The sequence below is a fragment of the Balaenoptera acutorostrata genome, chromosome 11 (genome assembly GCF_949987535.1).
Source record: "Balaenoptera acutorostrata chromosome 11, mBalAcu1.1, whole genome shotgun sequence".
NCBI lineage: Eukaryota > Metazoa > Chordata > Mammalia > Artiodactyla > Balaenopteridae > Balaenoptera > Balaenoptera acutorostrata.
In genome coordinates, this window is record NC_080074.1 from 14789262 (window position 1) to 14803601 (window position 14340).

General features: G+C 38.4%; 1 protein-coding gene across 1 annotated transcript in view; it reads left to right on the forward strand.

The window, feature by feature from the left end:
* SYN3 (synapsin III) overlaps positions 1-14340 on the forward strand; it is a 453717-nt gene that overhangs the window by 79859 nt on the left and 359518 nt on the right. Inside the window, exon 4 of the mRNA XM_007165717.2 lies at positions 10721-10812. Within this exon, the coding sequence (XP_007165779.2) occupies positions 10721-10812 (92 nt within the window). The remainder of the gene's footprint in view (positions 1-10720; positions 10813-14340) is intronic.

Below are 14340 nucleotides of genomic sequence, written 5' to 3' on the forward strand. Positions count from 1 at the left end.
TTAAAGCCAAAATCCCATTTATGGACGTCACTTACTAAATATGTATTACTAGTTAGTTCCGAGGTACAACAAACACAATTATAAAAAGAAAGAGCAGGACAGCTGGGCCTCTTTGGAATCAGAGTTCTCTGCTGCCAACTCATGGGAGAGAGAGTGGCTGAAAGAGAGATGGATGCTGAGGTTGGCCTCTCTGAGGAGCTGCAAAGCAGGAGAGAGGACGTTCACATGATGACCACCCAGATCAACAGGCACTCAGCTACAGAGAAGCAGAATGTGGAAGCCGGAATCACACACAGTTGCCTGGCTTTTCAACCCAGCAGTGACCCTGTCCACTGTTTAATGCAGCATTGTGATGTCCTGAGCACTAGGTTAACAGTTCCTCTTTATGAGGTGTAGTGAGAAAGGTTAGCGAATAGGTCAGAGGGTGAGAAGTTGTCCTAGCATTAGGACAGGTACTGGAGGCTGCCCACCTTCTGCTATCAGCTCAGTATCTGTGTATCTCTCTTGTCTCTTTCCTCTCCTGCAAGTTACAGAGGGTGTCTAAGGCCATGGAAAGGGGCACACTCTAAGGGCTTTAGGGTACAGTCTGGACCAGATAGGTCTTCACTAACTAACAGGAATTTCCAGTATCTTATCAGCCACCCTTGAATTCCAGAACAATCTGTCTGCCAGCATCTTGTCTTTCTCAGGAACTCTGGACAACAGCTCTTTTGTCAAAATCCTCCCTCCTTCAGTCAGGCTTCATGGTCAAGGCTGATAGCTGCTACCTCCACATTCCCACACATTTTTGGTTTCTTGTGTACATTCCAGTCACTCATCCAATTCCAAGTCCCAATTTCAGTTTCTTTCCCATTGATCTGTGGGCCAAATAGCATCCTTCGACTTATTATAATAATGATGATTGCAATCACCATTTTCTACTCTGTCAACAACATCATTATCATCGCAAATGCAATTATTGGTAACTAAACATGAATACCCCTTGCTTTCAGTAATATTATCTGCTTGGCATCACATACTTGCCAGGTGCCAGTTCCAGAGAGAATCAGCGAAAGACCTTACAGGAAACTGAATGCGTTCCATCTTGTTTGTGTGTGTGTGCACTCGTAGGTGTGTGTGCACGTCTTTTCTTGGAACTGGACATGTGTTTAATTATAAACAGGTGCTTATATTTCCTTCTGATCTACGGTGCTGTAGAAGAGATTTTGTTAATGGATATGATTCCAACCATATCTAGCACTGATAATAGAGCCTGAAACTTAGAAAGTACCATGTAAATATTTGTGGTTAAATATCTACCACTCCCCTACTCTGCATCCCTTAGTGTTTCCCAATGGTCTCCCAAAGATGACTACACCCTAATCCCTGGAACCTGTGAAAATGATACTCCAAAGGGAGTTGAAGATGTGATTACAATTAAGGACTTAAGATAGGAAGAGTATCTGTGATTATCCAAGTGGGCCAGTCTAACCACAGAAGCCCTTAAAAATGGAGAACTTTCTCTGGCTAGAGAGGGAGATGTGGCAGAAGGGAAGTCAGAAAATTTTGGAGAATGAGAAGGACTTGACATGCCATGACTAATTTGAAGATGGGGAGTGCAATGCGACAAGGAGTGCAGACAGCCTTAAGGCGCTGGGAGAGGCTCCCAGCTGACATCAGCAAGGAAGTAGGACCTCAGTCCTACAACTGCAAAGAACTCAATTCTGCAAACAACCTGATAGGCTTGGAAGCAGCTTCTTCCCAAAGCTTCCCAGTAAGAGCCCAGATGGCTGATACCTTGATTTTTGGCTTTGTGAAACCTGGAACAGAAATCAGCTGAACTAACATGGACTTCTGATGTATACAGCAGTGAGATAATACATTTGTGTTGTCTAAAATTGTTACATTTGTGGTAATTTGTTATGGCAGCAATAGAATACTAATACCCTATAGAGTGACATTCACATTCCTTCACAGGGAATTCAAAACCCTCAGAACTGGTCTCCCACCCACCTTTCTAGCTTTGTCCTATTGTATTCCTCCATATACTCCATGCCCCAGCTACAGAAGACATCTCACTACTCCATTGACCCGAGAACCCTGCGCTTTTGTTCATGGAAACTTAGATTGGGCCTTTTTCCTCCTCTCTGCCTGGAAACACCCTCCCCGTTGCTATGGTCTAGTGGATCTGGCAATGGACAGAGTTTCAGAAGGAGAGTTATTTAGCATGTGTAGGTGCCCACCTATAAAATATAAAAACACTTTATTCTACAAGTATGTTTTCAATACCTCCTGTGTACCAGGAGCTGGCTATAAAGTGACGAACAACTTTCTAATAAAAATATGATTGCTTGGCATTTCTTTTTCATGTGCTGTGATAATAGTATTTTCCTTCTGTGATCATTAGGAGACACTGGTTAAGAAAGAAAGAGAGATGAAAATGAAAGGGACCATAGATATAATTGACTCAGTTGATTATAACTTTCATTTTGAAGATGAAGGGAATTAAAGTGGAGAGAGAATGAGGGGTTTGCCTAAGATCATACACGGGTCAGTGTTAAATCCAAAATTTAGCTCCCTGGACCCCAGACTTCAAGACCAATTTCTTTTCCACCATTCTTTCCTTCCTCCATGTATATGTTTACTAAAAGTCATAAACAGGAAAACTCAGATAGTCCAGCACTTTCAGGTATCATTGAGATCAATGTTGAAAATCTCCCACACCTGGTTTTAACAAGAGTAGCAAAATACAAAGACCATATATATGCCTGATTTTGTGAAAACCTATCTGTCTTTAATGGTGTCTGGAGGTAATATCCTGCAAACATATAACATGGCTATTTTCTTTCCTAAAACAGAATCTTGACAATCATAGTTATATGCAGCCTTCATATAACTTTAAAATCTCCCTACTAACAACAAATAGGTAAAAAATAATGCAGATAAGATAGTGGGCTCAAGCTTTCAACAAAGTACAATAGAAAGAAGCTAAAATAATAGAGGATGTTTAAGACTGTGCTGAAACTCACAAGTTCATTTAGAAAGCAAAGGAAAATTTGTAGGTGTAGGTAAGCATGGCAGTGGTGGAATGCCACAGTCACCATTCCGCAGTATAGGTGGAGACCCAAAGTAACAGAAGTGCTGGCTTCTTTGTTTATCATCCTCCCAGCTGGCAGATCACACTAACAAGCTGTTGAGAATTGTTTTCACTGTCAGGGAAGCTGAGGGGACTGAGCACTTGATTTTTCTTTTTTTTTTTTTTAACCTTTAAGAGAGGTGGGGCTTTCCCTGAGGAACTCTTTGAGAGGTCTGGCTGCAATGGTGGGTTGAAGTCTGAATTAGGGAATAGTACTGGAATATATTCTGTCTAGTCAGTTACATCACTAGGGAAACATCCAATCAGTTTATTCAGAACAGAGCCTTTGAGGTTGTCTGGTTGCCCAGTGTCTGCGTGTATCTTGGAGTGGGTGAGTAGGAAGACTTTTTATCTGATCAGCAGGTTGAGGGGATAAGAGGTATGTGGTCATTCTGCCTTGTCTTTGGACCTGTTATCACTGGGTACTATTTGGGTCGCTTCCTTCTTAGAATATTATACTATCTGATGTCAAGACACTGTCAGGCTATGGTAACTGAAACAACTTGAGACAGATGTAAGGATAAAGAAATAGATCAATAGAATAGAAGAGAGAATTTGTAAATAGACTGCCACATACGAAGTGACTTGATGTTTGGCAAAGGCATCAGTGCAATTCTATTAAGGAAGATTGGTCTTTTTAATAAATAGTGCCAAGTTATTTGAATAACCATATGGAAAAACTTAACCTACCTTATTACATCTTATGCAAAAAATTAATTATAGATGGATTATAGACCTCAGTGTGAAATATAAAACAACAAAGCTTCACATGACCTTGGGATAAGCAAAACATTTTTAAACTAAATACAATAAGAACACTAACTTAAAAGTTATTAAAATTGTTTTCTGTATTTATATAAACTCTTCATTTTAAAAATTATGAAAGTTAGAAGATGAGCCACAGACTAGAAGAAGATATTTGCAAATGGTTGTATCTAACAAAGAATGTGTCCAGAATATATTTTACATACCTCTTACATACTAATAAGAAAAGTGCAAACAAAAAATAAAAATATGAACAAAAGATTTGAACAGGCATTTAATCAAAGAGATTATCTAAATTGCTCATTAGCACTTGACAAGGTGCTCAATATCACTATCAGAGAAATGCAAATTAAAACTACAATGTGCTACCACTAAACACCCATCAGAATAGCTAAAATTTAAAACACTAACAATACCAAGTGTTAAAGAGGACATGGAACAACTATAATTCTCATAATCCTAATAGGTGTTTAAATTGATGAAACTACCTTGGGAAATTCTTCAGTGATATTTTCTAAAGCTAAATATATGCCTATCCTATGACCCAGCAATTTCACTCCTAGGTATATACCCAAAAGAAATGAGTGTGTATGTCCACCAAAAGAGATGTACAAGAATGTGCAAAACAACTTTTTTCTTAATAGCCAATGACTAGAAATAGTCCGAGTGTCCATCATCAGCAGAACAGGTAAACGTATTATTGTATACTCAGACAATGAAACACTACACAGAAATAAAATGATTTCATCTAACCCCAACATCATGGATAAATCACACAGATATAATGATGAGTGAAAAAGGCAAATACCAAAGAGTACATACTGTGAGATTCATTTATATGACGTTCAAGAACTTGCAAAACTAAGCTATGGAAATAGAAGACGTTCAAGTGGTAGCACCATATGGTGTGAGAGTTGATATCAGCTATAATGAGGTTGAGGGAGCATTCAGAGAGGCTGGAAATTTTCTCAGTCTTCATCTTGATATTGATTATACAAGTACAAATCAATTAAAATCCATCAAGCTCTAAACTTAAAATTTGTGAACTTTAATTTAGCTATCCCTCTTTTTTTTTGAGGCATTCTTCTAAGGTTCACAATATCTTTAATTTATCAAGATCTATCTTTAAATAACATTATACCACTTTACATACACTGTAAGAACCTTTTAACAGTACATTTCCATTTCCATCTTTGTGTTCTTCTTGTTACACTTTCTACTTCAACACGTGTCATAAACTCCCATAATACGTACTATTGTTTTGCAGTCAATTATGTGCCCTCAGAAGCAGAGAACTACACTGAAGCAAAAGGAACAGACTTCCTTTTGAGTCCTGGAGTATTTACAAATGCACTTTTTATGGAAGAATGTAAAGTGAAAGTGAGGTGCCTACAGGCATGGCAGACTGTGACAACTTGACCCTAATTCAAATTAAGAAGACTTTGAAGAAAAAAGTCATCAGAGAAGTTAGAAATATAAACAAGAAAGTATAAGTGGTCCAAATGAGTATAATTTCCTCTGGAATAAATTTGATTTCAGAAATATTTTTTTAAGTTGATTATTTTTTATAGACATTTTAAAACAGAAAAAATATTTCATATTTATCCATTTAGTTACCATATGCAGAGTTCTTCATTTTGTGTCAATACAGATTTCCATCTAGTAGTATTTTCCTTCTGCCTGAAAAGCTTCCTTTAACATTTCTTAGACTTGCAATAAATTCTCTCAACTTTTATTTGCCTGAAAAAGTTTTTAGCATGCCTTGATTTTTTTAAAATGTACTTTGCTGGATATAAAATTCTAGGTTGACAATTTTTTTTTTCTCTCAGTACTTTAAAGAAGCTGTCCCACTGTCTTTTAGTTTAATGTTTTCTGACGAGACATTGGCTGTCTTTCTTATCTTTGCTTCTCTTTATATAAAGTGTATTTTCCCCCTCTGATTGCTTTGAAGATTTTCTCTTCATCACTGGTTTGTTAGTAAGCTGATCATTATGTGCCTTGGTAGGATTTTCTTTATGTTTCTTCTGCTTGGGATTCATTGAATTTCTTGGGTCTGTGGGTTTATAGTTTTCATCAAATTTGGAAAAATTTTGGCCATTTTTCTTTAAATATTTCCTAACCCTAACCCTTTAAAAAACCTTATGATCTTACCTTTTTTTCCTTCTAGAACTTCAGTTACACATATATTAAACTGTTTGATATTGTCCTGTAGCTCACTGAGGTTCTTTTTTTTTTTTTTTCCAGTATTTTTGTGCCTGGGCTTCATTTTGTACAAGTGTATATTGCTTTCTCTTCAAGCTCACTCATATTTTCTTCTGTTTAGTCTAATCTGATATTAATCCCATACAGTACATTTTATGTTTAAGATATTATACTTTTAATCTATGAAATTTCTGTTTTTTCCATTTTTAAGTTTTACATTTCTCTCTTTATCATGTTGAAGTTTTCCTCTACCTTCTTCAGAATGTGGAGCATATTTATAATAGTTGTTTTAACTTCCATTTCTGCTCTTTCCATCATCTCTCGTTTCTGGATCTTTTCTTGATTTCTCCTTAATATGGTTCATATTTTCCTGCTTCCTTGCATGTCTGGTAATTTATGATTGAATTTCATAAATTTTACAATGTATATTTAACATGTTGGGTGTTGGATTTTGTTGTATTCCTATAAGTAGTGTTGTACTTTGTTTTGGGATGCAGTTAAATTACTTGGCATAAGTTTGATCCCTTCAGGGCATGCCTTTAAAACTTTTCTTAGGACAGATCTAGATAGAGTGATTAATCATCCCAGTCTGCCTGGGACAAAGGAGTTTCCCAGGACATGGAACTTTCAGTTAAAGACTGAGACTGAAGGGGCTTCTGAGAAGTGGGACTTTTGGTTTTAAAGTTGGGAAAGCTCCAAGTAAACTAGTACAAATTTGTCATCTTAGATCCATAGCATGCTTCAGTCCAGGGCTAATTTAGCCCTACTACTAAATTTTTGAGAACTCTACTCGTATTACAAGGTCTTTACACTTTGACTGGTGAGAACATGAACTATCTCCAGCCCTGTCTGTGTTCTGGAGTGTTGAGTCTACTGTTTTCTGATAGTTCTATCATTGGCCCTGAGTAGTTTCCTTCATGCATGCTCAGATCAGTGCTCAGCCAAAGACTTACAGATCTGCCTGGAGGTCTTTTTCTGGGCAATTGTATCTTTCCTTTGCTCTGCACTGCAAATTCTAGCCACCTCAGCATCCCTGAATTCTAACCTCTGACTCTTAGTGAGACTTCTGGGCACTGGTTGCATTCTCCCATGCCTGGGAATTGCCTCCAGGCAGTCAGCTAGGGCAATCACAGGGGTAATTTCATGTGTTTCCTTTCTGCAGGGGTCACAGTCCTGCAATGCCTGTTGTTCAATGTCTGAAAATTATTACTTAATATAGTTTGTCTGGCTTTCTAAGTTTAAGATGAGAGTGTAAATATAATCCCTGTTACTCCATTGTGGCCATTAAGCAGAAGTCCTTACTCTATATTTTATGCCTTAATATGTTGAAAATTGTTTATGTTATAAATATTTGAAGGGGTTGCTCTTTTTCTGGTTATACCATTTTTTATGCATTCAGTTTACTCTCACTAAGACAATTAAATATTTGAACATAATAATGATAGCTGTTTACAGAGATCCTCCTCCTGTGTATGTTTCAGCCCTGTGCTAGATGCTTCATATACACTATCTTGAATCTTTACCAAAAAATTTAAAGGTAGATACTACTGATATCATTGCCTCCATTTTAGAGATGTCAAAAGTGAGATTCAAAGCAGTTAGTAACTTGACCAAACACATCAGCTAATATCTTGAACAGTTATATTTAAATGTAGTTTCTTTGAAAATTATTTATCTATACCACAATGCCTAATGTGTAGTATTTAAAGAGACGTTACATTAAAAATAGTTGGGGCCAAAATGTTTTGAGGTCAAAAGGTTAACTTATGCAGAAAATTTAAGTGACTCTGATAGTAGTGTTTTACAATGTATTACTGTATGTGTGTGTGAGAGAGAGGGGGAGAGAGAGAGAGAGAATGCATGTGTGTATTTATATGCATTTAATTATGTGTTTGGTGAAGTGGATAAAGGAGCCTTACCTAAACCAGTTGACCTTCTTTGAACCCTGACGCCTTTGCATGCAATAGTAAAGTTGGATCCAATTTCCAAAATTATTGTATTACTTTTCTAGGATTGTTGTAACAAATTACCACAAACCTGGTGGCTTAAAACAATAGAAATTTATCCTCTCAGCCTTCTGGAGGCCAGAAATCTGGAATCAAGGTGTCAACAGATCTGCACTCCTTCTGAAGGCTCTAAGGGAGGATTCTTCCTTTCCTCTTCCAGCTTTTAGTTACTCCTGTTGTTCCTTGGTTTTTGGCAGTGTGACTCCAATCTCTGCCTCTGTCTTCACACAGCCTTCTTTCCTGTGGCCCTCTGTCACCCCTTCTCTTCTTTTGTAAGGACATCTCATTATATTTAGGGCTCACCCTAATCCAGGATGGTCATCTCATTTGAGAGCCTTAATTATGTTTGCAAAGACCCTATTTCCACACAAGGTCACATTCACAGGTATCAAGGGTTGGGACTTGGACATATCTTTTAGGGGATACAATTCAACCCACTACAGTTTCTACGAGAGCTTTCAGGGTCTTCAAAATTGGCTGGTCTTTGGGATTCTACCAGGGGAGTCATCATGCTAACCTGAATGAGAGATGGTTGGATACTTCTATGTTCATTCCCGTGGTTGTTGAAGTTTTTAGAAAGTTAAATGCAAGAGGTGCACTTTCTTTGCTACCCTGACTCTCTGTGCCTGACCCAGCAGAGGCTTGCTGCCCTATAACCCAGGCATCTACCTTCTGTAATTACTCATAAACCATGACCAGGAAACAACTGTAGACACCCAGATCTGAACAAGGTGAACTACCGACTGGTATGTACAAGCCTGAGGGTGTCTTCTGTCGAGGTATTTGCCCTTCCATTTGGGCAGCAAGACAGCCCCTGGGTCTTTGCCATCTATGAGTTAGAAATTCTACCATCCAAGATTCTGATTCACTCCCTTTTTTCATATACTTGGTGCCCAGCTATTCTGTGTTGCAACTTTCTTCTAATTTCTTTTGCTTCACGCACAGAAGCAACAACTTTTCGTGCTAATTCTTCTTCATAATCTCACAAATGAAGTATCTGAAACATGATGGGACTGAATTTTTAAGGCATTAGATTTAATAACTAGGTCATTACGACTGTTAACCAACCTGAACTCATTAACAGGGCTTTTTGCTTTTCACCTTGCCACAGCATAATGAGGTTATTAATTAGAGCAAGAAACACAAGCACTCTGGGTTTGCTTTAAAGCCATCTGGGGAGATGGCTAGGTCTTCGGTCATAATTCCTGGTAAATGATTCCAAGGGGATACAGTTAAATCACCATGAAATGATATTTCCCTTCAATGTAAACTTGTTTTTCTCTTTAAGTGGTTTATTTTTAGGTCCCTAAAATTCCCAGTGGTAGTCCACCTGATATCTTATTCAGCTAAACAGTGAGGACAGTGGGGTGCAGCAGTTAAAAGCACAGGCTGGAGCCAGACCTCCTGGGGCTAAATCCTGGCTCTGCTACCTACTGTGTGACAGTGTGCAAGTTATTTGATCTCTCTCTGCCTCGGTTTTTCATCTGGACAAGTATGAGGATTAAATGAATTCATACGTATAAAATGCTTAGGACAGTACCTGGAACATAGTGAGTGTTTCATGTATGTGAGCAGTTATTTTTGTTCGTTAAATTCAAAGAAATAGCTTTTGGCTTCTGTGTAAGTCAGTCTAGTACTATGCATTTTCTAGGATGGGGTTACAGGTTGAATTGTGTTTCCCTAAAATTCCTATGTTGAAGTCCTAACCCCTAGTACCTCAGAATGTGACCTTTTTTGGACATAGGTATTTGGAGATAGGATATTTACAGAGGTAATCAAGTTAAAGTGAGGTCCTAATCCAGTATGACTGGTAAAAGGGATACAGAGACACACATAGAGGAAAAACATTGTAATGAGAGATAGGGAGAAGATGGCCATCTGCAAACCAAGGAGAGAGGCCTGGAACAGAGCCTTCCTGCACAGCCCTCAGAAAGAACCAACCCTGCCCACACCTTGATTTTGGACTTCTTGCCTCCACAACTGTGAGAAGACAGTTTTCCGTGTTTAAGCCACCTAGTGGTGGTACTTTGTTATGGCAACCCTAGGAAACAGACGGTTATAACATCAAATAGCTATTCCCAGGGAGCATATAATCTGGTAGGACGGATATGTTCCACAGGAATAGCAACAGAGATTTGCTAAAGCTTGCTCAAACAAATAAGCCCACAAAAAGATGGACTTATAAGGATACAGAAGTGTCTAATAAAATACAACTGCAGGATTGTAGCTGGCACAGAAACATCAAGAATACTCCCTATACTCTTGCCTCTGCCCCTCTCTTGGTGACCATGAAGTTTCTTCCATGCCCACCTCCTATCTCTCTCTCCCCACCGCTCCCCCCCCACTGGAGTTAGAGTTGCTTCTTCCACCTTCAAGGAGGTAGAAATTAGTAGCGATGCAACTTTGGACATGTCACTATGTCTCTCTGCACCTTAGCTTCCTCATCTTTCAAAAAGGGAGATAAAAAATATTACTAATTTCCTATGTTTCAGGTGAAAAAATATTACTAATTTCCTATGTTTCAGGTGAGGTTTAAATGTGTATTTGGCACATATAAGTACCCAATAAATGTTACAAGTTATTGGCATCACTAGTATTTGATGAATCCTTATTGTTTTGCTTTCTCTTTCAGGCTGAATTCTCAGAGTTGAATCTAGCTGCCTATGTTACTGGGGGCTGTATGGTGGACATGCAGGTTGTGAGAAATGGGACCAAGGTTGTGAGGTAAGGCGGACTGAGGTACAGAAAACCTTCATTTGAGAGGTGTGTATGGGGTATCTCCCTTAGCCAACCCCTTTGTCTATTGCCTACAACCTAACTCCTCTACTACACGTGCTTTCATGTACGGAATGTCTGCTTCCAGAGAGTTTTAGGTATTATTGCATAGGAATGACTAGTGGCACAAACAATATGGGAAAGCAACTGAGTATCCTGGAATGAGCCCTGGGCTTGGAGAAAGAAGACTTGGGTTCCATTTCTGACTTTATGGCTCTATTCGGGAATATTATTTAGTCTCTCTTGCCCTCTGATTCTCATCTGCAGCATGATGATAGTGAACACGGAAGTAGAAGGCATGTATGTGAGAATACCCTATTAATTCTAGAGTGCTGTACAAATGTTAAGAGTTTATTAGAATAGGCTGCATCCCGCTTCCCGCAGTAGAACAGAATAAATGTTCAGAGACTCCCCTCCCAGGACATCACACCTAAAAGTACTAGATATAATATTTCCCCCCCAGATCTGTTTATAATATAAACAGCTGAACTGGAGGGGAAGTGAGGGAATTCTTCAGAAGACCAGAAATGTCAAAAAAGTATAAATCTGCAGGAGAGGTAAATAGTATATTAAAATATTTCTATCTAGTTAAGTACCCAAAGAATGGTACAGACTAGGTCCTATGAGGGTTTAGGTGGGGAAGAAATAGAATTCAGATTTGGGGAAGTAGAGACAACAGGAAGAAATTTGAGGAAAAGGTGGCATTTGTTCTGAGCCTTGTCAGATGGTAGAATATGGGCATTCTATGTGTTTTAAGAATAGGAAACAGTCTTTGTACAAACCAACAAGCATAAAAAAGGAGTATGTTTGGGAAATTATGATAATTTTACTAAATCAGCCATCATTTACTGAGTACCTGCCATTTGCCAATGAAAACATTACATGGCTTCCTATTTCCAATAATGGTAGACCAACTGTAGGTTATCTGAAAACAACTTAAAAACTGGTTTTAAATAACGGTAATCTTCAAAGCCATCAAAGAGTTGACATGACAGTAAGGACTTACCAGGAAGAGAATGATAGGGAAATGGAAATCCAGAGAGATAAATGAGTACAAAAGCTTCATTTTTCCTGAGAGTATTGCTATGTCTAGCAAATTTGAAAATTGGTTTTGATAGCCTAGCAGGGGCAAGGGAGAAAGAAAGAAATACACAGGTTTTCTCAAGGTATAATGGTAGACCCTACCCAAAATAAGCTGAGACCTCAAAGGACTACATCTCAAGGTGAATGTGAACTCTAGGTAGATGAGCCCTCACAAGTCACTGCAGCTTGAATTGCACTTTGATTGGCCTTCCAGGGAACCTCAAGCATTAAATTTAGTATATGGTAATCCCAGACATGCCAGAAGTAAAAGCAAATCCTGTGTAGTGGAAGGCACTTTCATCCTAGGCTTCGAATAATTATTCAGATAATTTTTGGTATAATAGCTAGCACATAGTCAAAAATAACCAGGCATAGACATTATGAATGAGAAGAAACAGGAAATATAGATAGCAGAAAGATACCCTCAAAAACACACATTCTTAAAAGAAAAAAATCATACATATTAAGTTGAAAAAAATCAGGTTGGAAGATATCTGCAAGGAATAGGAAACTATAAAAAATGGCACAACCAGTTTTATTAAAACCAAACAGAGGGCTTCCCTGGTGGCGCAGTGGTTGAGAATCTGCCTGCCAATGCAGGGGACACGGGTTCGAGCCCTGGTCTGGGAAGATCCCACATGCCACGGAGCAACTGGGCCCGTGAGCCACAATTACTGAGCCTGTGCGTCTGGAGCCTGTGCTCCGCAACAAGAGAGGCCGCGGTGGTGAGAGGTCCGCGCACCGCGATGAAGAGTGGTCCCCACTTGCCGCAACTAGAGAAAGCCCTCGCACAGAAACGAAGACTCAACACAGTCATAAATAAATAAATAAATAAATAAAAGAACGTGAATTTCTAAAACAAACAAAAAAAAACCAAACAGAACTTCTAGAAATGAAAACTACAATAACCAAAATTATTGTAAGTGTTGTGTTTAATGGCATATTAGACACCATTGAAAAGGTGTTAATGAAATGAAAGGTAGAGCCAAAGAAATTATCCCAAATGAAGCACAAAGAGAAAAAAGACTGGAAATGCAGAAGAGATGGTTAGATCTCCTGAGAAGGTCTAACATTCATTTAGCCAGAGTTTCATAAAGGGAGGGAAAAGAGAATGGAGCAGAGGCAGTAAAATAAGAAATGATAGCTGAGAATCTTTCAGGAAGATAACCAAACTACCAACATCAGAAGCTCAACAAATTTAAAGCAGGATTACTAAAAAGAATTCTACCAAAACACAATAGTTTAAGTGCAGAAAGATAAAGAAAAATAAAAAGTAGCCAAGGGAAAAAGGCAGATTACTTGATTGGAGTAACAGACTGACAGTTGGCTCTCAGGCAGCAGGGGTGGGAAGATATCTTCAATGTGCTGAAAGAAAATAATTGTCATCCTCAGGGAAATGTATTTTATGAAAGAAGGCAAAATAAAAACATTTATAAAGATAAGACCTCACTAAGGGAAATTGTAAAGTATGTACTTTAGGCAAAAAGGAAATGATCTCAGAATAACATAGAGCAGCAAGAATACATGAAGAGCAAAGAAAGTGGGAATGCTAATAAACATTGTCTTCAAAAAACAATTAATAATCATAATGACATCTTATGGATTTTTAAAATATATGAAGGATTCAAATAAACCACAGTAAGTGAGTAGAAGCTGGGGCTAAATAGAATTAAGATGTTCTGAGGCCCTTGTATTGTCAGGGTGGAAAGTTAAGTATTGATTAATAATAGGCTTTGAAAAATTAAAGATGAAAATTAAAGAATTAAAGAATAAGTAAAGGTAATCTCTATGATAATTACTAAAAAAATAGAAACAGAATGTAGTACTTAAAAACGATGAGAGGGGCTTCCCTGGTGGCACAGTGGTTAGGAATCCACCTGCTAATGCAGAGGATACAGGTTCGAGCCCTGGTCCGGGAAGATCCCACGTGCCGTGGAGCAACTAAGCCCGGGCGCCGCAACTACTGAGCCTGTGCTCTAGAGCCCGCGTGCCACAACTACTGAAGCCCATGTGCCTAGAGCCCGTGCTCCGCAAGAAGAGAAGCCACTGCAATGAGAAGCCCGCGCACCGCGACAAAGAGTAGCCCCCGCTCACCGCAACTAGAAAAAGCCCACACGCAGCAACAGAGACCCAGCGCAGCCATAAATAAATAAATAAATAAATAAATAAAAATTTAAAAATAAATAAATAAAAAACAGTGAGAGAGAAAAATAGAAATAATAAAAGAAAACAAGAAAGGAGAGAAAAACCAACGTTGAACAGGTGTTATAAATAACACAGAATGATAGGTTTAGATCCATATATATCAACAGGCTGGTATTCTGAATGGTGTGTACAGCAGTACTGGTTATTAAAATATTGAAATTTTTCTATACAAATTGATAAATAGCCTCT